The 10,859-nt window shown below is 27.3% G+C and overlaps 1 protein-coding gene across 1 annotated transcript; it reads right to left on the reverse strand.

The window, feature by feature from the left end:
* Nucleotides 1-10,859, reverse strand: Grip163 (gamma-tubulin complex component 6). Its single transcript, XM_075299100.1, has 10 exons — nt 10,397-10,859; nt 9,699-10,338; nt 9,435-9,637; nt 9,232-9,385; nt 5,448-5,583; nt 5,163-5,379; nt 4,154-5,099; nt 2,951-4,096; nt 647-1,184; nt 1-361 (listed from the first exon to the last, which is right to left on the reverse strand). The coding sequence occupies exons 1-10, from the start codon at nt 10,784-10,786 to the stop codon at nt 142-144; spliced, it is 4,590 nt and encodes a 1,529-aa protein (XP_075155215.1). The 5' UTR covers nt 10,787-10,859; the 3' UTR covers nt 1-141.

Consider the following 10,859-nt stretch of genomic DNA (forward strand, 5'->3'; position numbering starts at 1 on the left):
TTTGCTAGGCTCAGTGATTAATAGATTTTCATTGTATTAAACGATTTAAAATGTGTGTGTTTCTACAAAATAAGCATTAAGAGAAAAATATATCTTAAATTTAACATTAACATGAACAATAAATTACTAAACAATTTATTTTTAAAAACTCGATTTCATATAGTATTGATTGTGGTTCAGTAAATTAATGAATTCACCAATTTCTGCCTGATAACCATGTCGAACAATTTTATTGCCCAAATATATGGTGTATTTGATGAATTTATTAAATTCCAGTTCATCATTGACCAGCTTATCGTAACGGGAATGTGTGTAATAATCCTCGCCAGGTTTAAGCTTGAACTCGCGAGACTTTAAATTGCTGTAAAGAAATAAGATAATATTTTATAAACAATTTAAATGGAATTTTTTATTTATTTCAATTTAATTAATAAAAAATCTATAATGGTGGAGGGATTAGATCAATTAATTTTTTAAATCATTTTTTTTTAGAAGAAATAATATATATTTTTTTAAATAAAATCAATTTTTAGTTTCTATTGAAATCGAGCAAATAAATAAAAAAAAAATGTTTTAATTAATTTTATTTCAATTTCAAAAGTAGAATATTAGGAAGTTCATTCTCCTTTTTCAACATTGTACTTACTTATAAAAACGTATGGATATCTTAAACACACTATCGATAGTATTATAAAACTCAGCACTTCGTTTATTCAACATACACAGAAATAGTATGCGTTTTATGTATGTAGTATGTTTCCGATAAATGTCTTCGATTGTTTTTGCGCCCAATAGCTCATCTTTAAAGGTCTTCCAAGATGCTTGTAAGGCATTTCCTGTTATGTGATTTTGCAGAGCATGTACAAAATGATAAAATTTGTGGCGTATCAATTGTATGTGCCTATATTGCGGTGATTTTAGCACATCCTTGCCATTACGCTTTACACTCTCTTTTAGTATTTGATAGGCTCTTTCTAATATCCAACTAATGCGACGCACACGCACCAGATATTTGAAAATATTTGCATATTGTTCCAAAGTTTCGGGATTTAATATAAGATTTAATGGCCAATTGATGCGATAGCTAAGACTGAGATTATTTAATACATCCGGTGAATTGAGTTCGAATTTTTCCGGTACATCATTGACAATAAAGGAAAGATTTTCGGCATTTTTATCTTTTCCTAAAAGAAAACGAATAAAAATAGCATTAGCAATGAAATTATAATATATACAATTTAAAGAATATTTTTTTCTGGATTTTATGGTTTGGAGAAGATAGGTTAGGTTAGGTTAGGTGGCAGCCCGATGTATCAGGCTCACTTAGACTATTCAGTCCATTGTGATACCACATTGGTGAACTTCTCTCTTATCACTGAGTGCTGCCCGATACCATGTTAAGCTCAATGACAAGGGACCTCCTTTTTATAGCTGAGTCCGACCGGCGTTCCACATTGCAGTGAAACCACTTAGAGAAGCTTTAAAACCCTCAGAAATGTCACCAGCATTATTGAGGTGGGATAATCCACCGCTGAAAAATTTTTGGTGTTCGGTCGAAGCAGGAATCGAACCTACGACCTTGTGTATGCAAGGCGGGCATGCTAACCATTGCACCACGGTGGCTCCCAAGAGAGAAGATGATAATATTTAAATTCATCTTGACTTCGTTTCGGCTTCGAAGCAGCCGATTAGCGTGTTAGGCGGATGTACATTAACAGTTAATGCAAATGGATGCAAGGGACTGTGGCTTAGTTGATTTTTCGACGCTACTCTCCACTAGAGGCGCTGCTGAATTTGATTTTTTTTATACCCACCGTTTTGCATTTTTATACCCACCACCATAGAATGATGATGGGGTTATAATAAATTTGTCATTCCGCTTGTAACAAAGCAGGTCAAGTTCGAAGATATAACCCATCTTTCCAAGTTTTGATATAGTCCCCATATAAACCGACCTCCCGATTTGGCGTCTTGAGCTTATAAAAAAACGTAGTTTTTATCCAATTTGCCTGAAATTGGAAATCTAGAAGTATTTTAGGACCATAAAAAGTTGTGCTGTAAGTGGTGTCGATCGGTCCATGTTTTGGTATAGCCCCCATATAAGCCGATTTCCCGAATTAGCTTCTTGGGCGTCTAGAAACTGTATTTTCTATCCGATTTGCCTGAAATCAAAATCTAGAAGTATTTTAGGACTACAAATTGGTGTGTTGAAAATGGAGTGTATTGATCCATGTTTTGGAATAGCCCCCATATAGACCGATCTCCCGATTTTACTTCTTGGGAGTCTAGAAACTGTATTTACAATCCGGTTTGCCTGAAATTGGAAATCTGGGGGTATTTTGGGACCATAAATATTGTCTATAGAAATAAAATTTGGACAAAATTTTCTATAGAAATAAAATGTTGACAAAATTTTCTATAGAAATAAAATTTTGACAAAAGTTACTATAGAAATAAAATTTTAACAAAATTTTCTATAGAAATAAAATTTTGACAAAAGTTACTATAGAAATAAAATTTTGATAAAATTTTCTATAGAAATAAAATTTTGACAAAATTTTCTATAGAAAAAAAATTTGGACAAAATTTTCTATAGAAATAAAATTTTGACAAAATTTTATATAGAAATAAAATCGGCCGGGAAGTCAAAGGTCAATGTTTTTCGGAAGTCACTAATATGATCCACATCGAATTACTGTTGTTCCATATACTTGGAAAATGGTAACACGATACCAGTATTGTACCATATCGGTTTATAGGACCAACTTGTATCAAATAGTTTTTTAATTGACTTTGGTGTTTAGTACCACAATTTCTGTGATCGATGAAATCTCAATCAAAATTTAGTCGGATCTGTTAATTTCGTGATTGAAGATGGTAATATCCGTCAAAGAAGTTAGATATCCATATACCAAAATACAAATTTTAAAATTTAGTAAGTTCGACTTACCTGTAATACTTGAGCCCAAAGCAGTATCCAAAATTGAATGGAGTATTTGATAATTTAATAATTTCTCAGGTTTTGCACCCTCTTCCAATTTACCAATGATGCCATCACATATGATTGAGCCAAATTCACCATCCATCATAAAAAAATAATTACGCAAACTTCGAAAATGATCTAGAACTTTTAAATCATCCAAAAACATACGCATAACTTCATTATTGATTAATTCCAAATGGGTTTCCATTGGTATGATAAGAGATTTCTGTAAGAACTCGGTGAGAAATTCGGTAAGCGTGGCACTATTGCTTTTATTGGCATTTCTTTTGCAACTATTGAGACGTATATACGGGCTAATTGTATTGCATGTAAAATTTGTATCAATTAGTTCTTTGCAACGTTTATAGGGATTCAAGTAATCCGGTTGAGGACATGCATCTTCATGTTGCAAAGCATTGTTATTCACAGGACCGTCTGTAGAAGATTTTTGCTGATTTTTATGAGATTCAGTGGGAGGAAAAGAAAAGCCTTGTTTTGCCATAATACCAGCTGTATTCAAAGCACATTCGGGTGTTGTATCTAACACTGTATTGGGTGTATTGAGTAAGACTGATTCTTGTTGCTTGAAGCAAGAAACATCCAATTTTAATTTAGGTTCATAAGCATTTTCGATTTGATTTGTGGTTTCTGGGAGATTATTTTTCGAAATATTTCCATTATTTTTATCCGCTTCATTATCACTTATGGTTTCCGTAAGAGGTATATCATCAGAGGCTGTAGACATTGGTGTTATTGGTGTATCAACAGTTTCTGTTGTAATAGATGGTATTATTTGACCCTTTCCAGTGAGTATATTATATTCACTTTCCAAAACTTTTCTACGATTTCTTGCCCGCTCACTATCCAAATCTAGGTACAGGTTCGAGGCTCTAGTTTCGCTTGGCTTATTATATTCACTAAACAAATCATTTTGCATCATTCGTTGACGATTGCGTTGCAAATCACTCAACTCATTGGGACCTTCTTGTTGCATATTGAGATTAATATCAGGCATTGATTTCGTACGAGTATTTTGATGGGAAATTCCATATTCTTGATTCAGAACCTTAAATTTATTTTTTTGGGCATCTGTTAGTACTGTTGCGGTAATATCTGAAATTATAGATTTATTTATATACAATATTTTATTAAAGACTATTATTTATATACCTTTTTCCTTAGTATTTATTTTAAGACTATAGGTTTCACCTAATTTTTCTTCAACTGTATTTGATTTTTGCCTATCATCGTTTCCCAAGGTTTGTATGCATTGACCCACATTGAAGCCTGACATAATTTTCTGACGATTCTGTTGTAGGATATTGTTATTCTCCATTGAGAAATCCCTACTGTTGTGATTGATTATGTCTGTAACTTTGACGACATTTTCTATGCCCCGTATTTCCGTTTCTGTGGTTAAATCTTTGTCCAAAACATTTGGTTCGCTTATTTGCTCTACCGTTTCCAGTTGGTTTTCATTAAATTTATCAATAAATTCTTCCGAGACACATTCTTCATATTCTGAACTTTGATCTTCATCCTCTCCAAAACAAGATTCAAAATCCGTACCAGCACTTGCAGGAGTTCGGGCAGATTGTGGCTGCATAACAGATGAGGGAATGGCTAAAGTCAAAGGCTTTCCTTGTTCTTTTTCCTTAATCGTGTCATATAGTTCCTGATAGTATTCTATACGCTTGCGTAAGTTTATATTATCTTGTGCTGTACGCTGTTCTTCAATTTTTTCCGCCTCTCGCAGATATTTCAGTTCCAATTCAACTCCAGCTTTTCTTTCTAGGATTTTACGTTGCTTAGCGTCTTGCAATTGTGCTGATAATTCTTCCAAACGTTTTTTCTTCTTTTCTGCCTTTATGAGAGCAACCTCATTTTGTTCATCATTCCATTTTTCGAGATTAGCTCTAGATTTTTCAACCATACGTTGAAAAAATTGCCGTTTCTCCTCTGATCTTGACTCGAAAACACTTTGTATGGTTATAGGGTTTGAGCATAACTTGCGAGCATTTTCAAAATAATTTTTACATGTTCTTTCCAGGTCTTGAAGGTCCCCCACAGAAAGGCAAACAGATATCGATGGGTATTCCAATTCAAATATGGGATGCTAAAGTATAAATGATTAAAAGGTATTTCAAAAAATATCATCAATATATAAACGTTTTATTACATTGGGATTATATGCCTTCAGCAACATTGTATATTTTCCACTTTGCAAAATTTGATCTTCGAAATTTTGAAAGAACCCAGGTACAACTTCTCGCCTCACAAAATAGGCTTTATCATAATAATACTTTGTATTTTCTCTATAATGATCAACAAATCCCACAAACAATTCATTGCATGGATCATCCAATAGGCCATAAAATATCCATTTCTGTAAATGTCTAGTAAAAAATATAGGAAATTAATTAAATAGTGATTACTGATAATATAGAAATAGCCATAAACCTACTTGAAGTAAACATGGCAACATCTTTTCAGTATAAATATTAATACAGACAAGAAATCACTTTCCGTAGTACGCATTATTTCTCCATACAAGTAGCCTAGAAACTGAGATCCCATTGGAGGTTTAAAATTTACGTCAACTGTAATAGAAATTTAAATTAAATTTGTGAAATAATCAGGCATATATGTCATATAAATTTAAATTAATTTAAAAAAATCTTTTTTGTCAAAATTTTATTTCTATAGAAAATTTTGTTCAAATTTTATTTCTATAGAAAATTTTGCCAAATTTTATTTCTATAGAAAATTTTGTCAAAATAATACTTCTATAAAAAAAAATCTCAAAATTTTAATTCTATAGAATATGTTGTCAAAATTTTATTTCTATAGAAAATTTTGTAAAAATATTATTTCTATTGAAAATTTTCTCAAAATTTTATTTCTATAGAAAATTTTCTCAAAAATTTATTTCTAAAGAACATTTTCTCAAAATTTTATTTCTAAAGAAAATTTTGTCAAAATTTTATTTCTATAGAAAATTTTGTCAAAATTTTATTTCTATAGAAAAAATTCTCAAAATTTTATTACTATAGAAAATTTTGTCAAAATTTTATTTCTGTAGAAAATGTTCTCAAAATTTTATTACTATAGAAAATTTTGTCAAAATTTTATTTCTGTAGAAAATGTTCTCAAAATTTTATTTCTGTAGAAAATGTTCTCAAAATTTTAATTCTATAGAAAATTTTGACAAAATTTTGATTCTACGTTGTCAAAATTTTATTTCTATAGAAAATTTTGTCAAAATATTATTTCTATTGAAAATTTTCTCAAAATTTTATTTCTATAGAAATTTTTCTCAAAATTTATTTCTATAGAAAATTTTGTCAAAATTTTACTTCTATAAAAAAATTCTCAAAATTTTATTACTATAGAAAATTTTGTCAAAATTTTATTTCTGTAGAAAATGTTCTCAAAATTTTAATTCTATAGAAAATTTTGACAAAATTTTAACTCTACGTTGTCAAAATTTTATTTCTATAGAAAATTTTGTCAAAATATTATTTCTATTGAAAATTTTCTCAAAATTTTATTTCTATAGAAATTTTTCTCAAAATTTATTTCTATAGAAAATTTTGTCAAAATTTTACTTCTATAGAAAAAATTCTCAAAATTTTATTTCTATAGAAAATTTTGTCAAAATTTTATTTCTGTAGAAAATGTTCTCAAAATTTTAATTCTATAGAAAATTTTGACAAAATTTTAATTCTATAGAATATGTTGTCAAAATTTTATTTCTATAGAATATTTTGTCAAAATTTTATTTCTATTGAAAATTTTCTCAAAATTTTATTTCTATAGAAAATTTATTTCTACAGAAAATTTTCTCAAAAATTTATTTCTATAGAACATTTTCTCAAAATTTTATTTCTAAAGAAAATTTTATTACTATAGAAAATTTTGTCAACATTTTATTTCTGTAGAAAATGTTCTCAAAATTATAATTCTATAGAAAATTTTGTCAAAATGTTATTTCTATAGAAAATTTTGTGAAGATTTTATCGCTATAGAAAACTTTGTCAAGATTTTATCTCTATAGAAAATTTTGTCAAAATTTTATCTCTACAGAAAAATTTGTCGAAATTTTATCTCTATAGAAAATGTTTGCAAAATTTTATTTCTATAAAAAATTTTGTCAAAATTTAATTTTTATAGAAATTTTTGTCAAAATTTTATTTCTATAGAAAATTTTGTCAAAATTTTATTTCTGTAGAAAATGTTCTCAAAATTTTAATTCTATAGAAAATTTTGACAAAATTTTAATTCTATAGAATATGTTGTCAAAATTTTATTTCTATAGAATATTTTGTCAAAATTTTATTTCTATTGAAAATTTTCTCAAAATTTTATTTCTATAGAAAATTTATTTCTACAGAAAATTTTCTCAAAAATTTATTTCTATAGAACATTTTCTCAAAATTTTATTTCTAAAGAAAATTTTATTACTATAGAAAATTTTGTCAACATTTTATTTCTGTAGAAAATGTTCTCAAAATTATAATTCTATAGAAAATTTTGTCAAAATGTTATTTCTATAGAAAATTTTGTGAAGATTTTATCGCTATAGAAAACTTTGTCAAGATTTTATCTCTATAGAAAATTTTGTCAAAATTTTATCTCTACAGAAAAATTTGTCGAAATTTTATCTCTATAGAAAATGTTTGCAAAATTTTATTTCTATAAAAAATTTTGTCAAAATTTAATTTTTATAGAAATTTTTGTCAAAATTTTATTTCTATAGAAAATTTTGTCAAAATTTTATTTATATAGGGAATTTTATCAAAATTTTATTTCTATAGAAAATTTTCTCAAAATTTTATTTCTATACAAAATTTTCTCAAAATTTTATTTCTACCAAAAATTTTCTCAAAATTTTATTTCTATAGAAATTTTACTTCTATAGAAAAAATTCTCAAAATTTTATTACTATAGAAAATTTTGTCAAAATTTTATTACTATAGAAAATTTTGTCAAAATTTTATTTCAGTAGAAAATTTTCTCAAAATTTTAATTCTATAGAAAATTTTCTCAAAACTTTATTTCTATGAAAATTTTTGCAAAATTTTATTTCTATAGAAAATTTTTGCAAAATTTTATTTCTATAGAAAATGTTGTTAAATTTTTATTTCTATAGAAAATTTTCTCAAAATTGTATATCTATCGAAAATTTTCTCAAAATCTTATTTCTGTAGAAATTTCTGTCAAAATTTTATTTCTATAGAAATTTCTCTCAAAATTTTATTTCTATAGAAAATTTTCTCAAAATTTTATTTCTATAGAAAATTTTCTCAAAATGTTATTTGTATAAAAAATTTTATTAAAATTTTATTTATATAGAAAATTTTCTCAATATTTATTTCTATGGAAAATGTTCTCAAAATTGGATTTCTATAGAAAATTGTGTCAAAATTTTATTTGTATAGAAAATTTTGTCGAGATTTTATTTCTATAGAAAATTTTCTCAAAATTGTATTTCAATAGAACGTTTTCTCAAAATTTTAATTCTATTTCTATAGAAAATTTTGTCTATTTTTTATTTCTATAGACAATTTTTGCAAAATTTTATTTCTATAGAAAATGTTCTCAAAACTTAATTGTTAATTGTTGTCAACATTTTATTTCTATAGAAAATTTTTGCAAGAGTTTATTTCTATAAAAAAAATTGTCAAAATTTAATTTTTATAGAAAATTTTCTCAAAATTTTATCTGTATAGAAAATGTTTGCAAAATTGTATTTCTACAGAAAATTTTATATCTATCGAAAATTTTCCCAAAATCTTACTTCTGTAGAAATTTCTGCCAACATTTTTTTCTTTTCTTTTTTCTTTTCAATAGCATAATAATACCAATTCCTTATTCTTCATGTCCAATTAGCTCGCATTTAAAATTGTAATTAATGTAAAATTTTATTTCTATAGAAAAATTTCTCAAAATTTTATTTCTATAGAAGATTTTCTCAAAATGTTAAATTTTATTAAAATTTTATTTATTTAGAAAATTTTCTCAATATTTTATTTCTATGGAAAATGTTCTGAAAATTTTATTTCTATAAAAAATTTTCTCAAAATTTTATTTCTATAGAAAATTTTTGGCAAATTTTTATTTCTATAAAAATTTTTGTCAAAATTTAATTTTTATAGAAAATTTTGTCAAAATTTTATTACTAAAGAAAATTTTCATGCATTAAACATAAATATATTAACCAAATGAATAATGATAAAAGCACTTACCATTGGGATGTATAGCCATTATCTGCGAAAGATTTGCAATCTGCTTCATCATTGGTTTAATACGCTTATAAAATCCCAATATATGCTTATCATTTCGGGCAAATACATATTGACGAAATGTTAAGAGGTATTCATCAATGGCCGAGCATAAAGCCTGCAAATGAAAATCGATGAAGCATTGTCAAAAACGTATTAGAGCTTACCTTAAACATAAATCCTTCAAACATTAGTTTGTAATCCTTTTTCAAGATCATGGTTTGTAGGCGTTTATAGCATGAACCACATTCTAGAAATTCATCTATGGCCCCTAGAAGAGTTCCTGGTAAAACACCTTCTATACAAATATTTTTTTCCATGGAAAAAATAATGAACTCATCATGTTTAAAGGTATTTGATTGTATGCCCACTAGAAAAATACAAATTTTTATTTTAAAAGAAAATGGTAGAAAAAAAGGGTTCACTATTACCTATCAACGATTTAAGATCTGTAATAAAATCTTTCTCTTTTAAGATTTTTGATTCAAATGGTTTCTTGTTCGTTCGATCTATGTGGCATTTTAAAAGCAAAGACGCATTTGTATCTCCTGCAAATGGTTTCGTACACGATATACCGAAACAACCCAATCCTTCCCAATTCCAAGAGAATATTTTTTTCATTTGGCTATCAGAAGAAAACTCATTTTCTTTATTCGTTCCTCTACCCTCCTCTATCTTGGGTACAAGCATGGTAAGTGATTTAGTTTGTTGTAATTTTAAACTTTCTGGAAATAATCTTAAAGAATTCAAATTTATACGCAGAGATGATCCCAACAAACGTTTTGTCATTCCCGTAAAGGAACATTCCGTTTCATCAACATTATGAGAAGGCATCTGTGGGAATTTATAATCAATTGCTAAAAGTTGGTCCTTTTCACCTTCGAATATAAATTTTGGTAGAAATGGATTATCGGTGGATTTTAAATGTGTGACACCTTTGAAATATTTTGGCACTGGTTGCATTATATTATTATCGCGCCCATTAATCATGGGATAATGTTTACTATTTTTATAGTCCGCATGAAGGGTAAATGGTCCAGGAACCAGCAATTCTGGAGCACTCATAGTAGGCTGTAGAAACTCATTGATTAATGGAATAATTTATAATGGATTGTGTTTTTCCTCTTACCACTTCAGTTTTATCTTGAATATTGCCTTGTAGAGCCAATAGGAATTGAAGTACACCTTTTCCTGTACCATCTGTGAAATATTGCTCATTTTTTATGTTATCAAATTGCTCTTCAATGGATGAAAAATTTGTGCTAACATAATTTGTGCGACTATTGAGTTTAGCCGAAAACATTTGTACATCCAAGGTACGCTCAAAATCCTCATACTCGTCCTCATCATATTTCCCTTTTTGTGTCAAAAGAATTTCAAAGGACAATTTCCTTAGTTTCGCAACAGCTGTTGACTTTTGCTCTTGGTTTAGCATATCATATTGATTCAAAATGCAATAACACAATTTATTAAGAAGCAAAGAAACATTTCCATCTTCATTCTCTTCCAAATCGGGCATTGTTAACTTTAAATATATTTTTTATTTTGTTTACTTATAAACAATTAGAATTTGTTGGTGTTTTGCGGTACCA

Source organism: Haematobia irritans, chromosome 3 (assembly GCF_050003625.1).
Source record: "Haematobia irritans isolate KBUSLIRL chromosome 3, ASM5000362v1, whole genome shotgun sequence".
Classification (NCBI taxonomy): Eukaryota; Metazoa; Arthropoda; class Insecta; order Diptera; family Muscidae; genus Haematobia; species Haematobia irritans.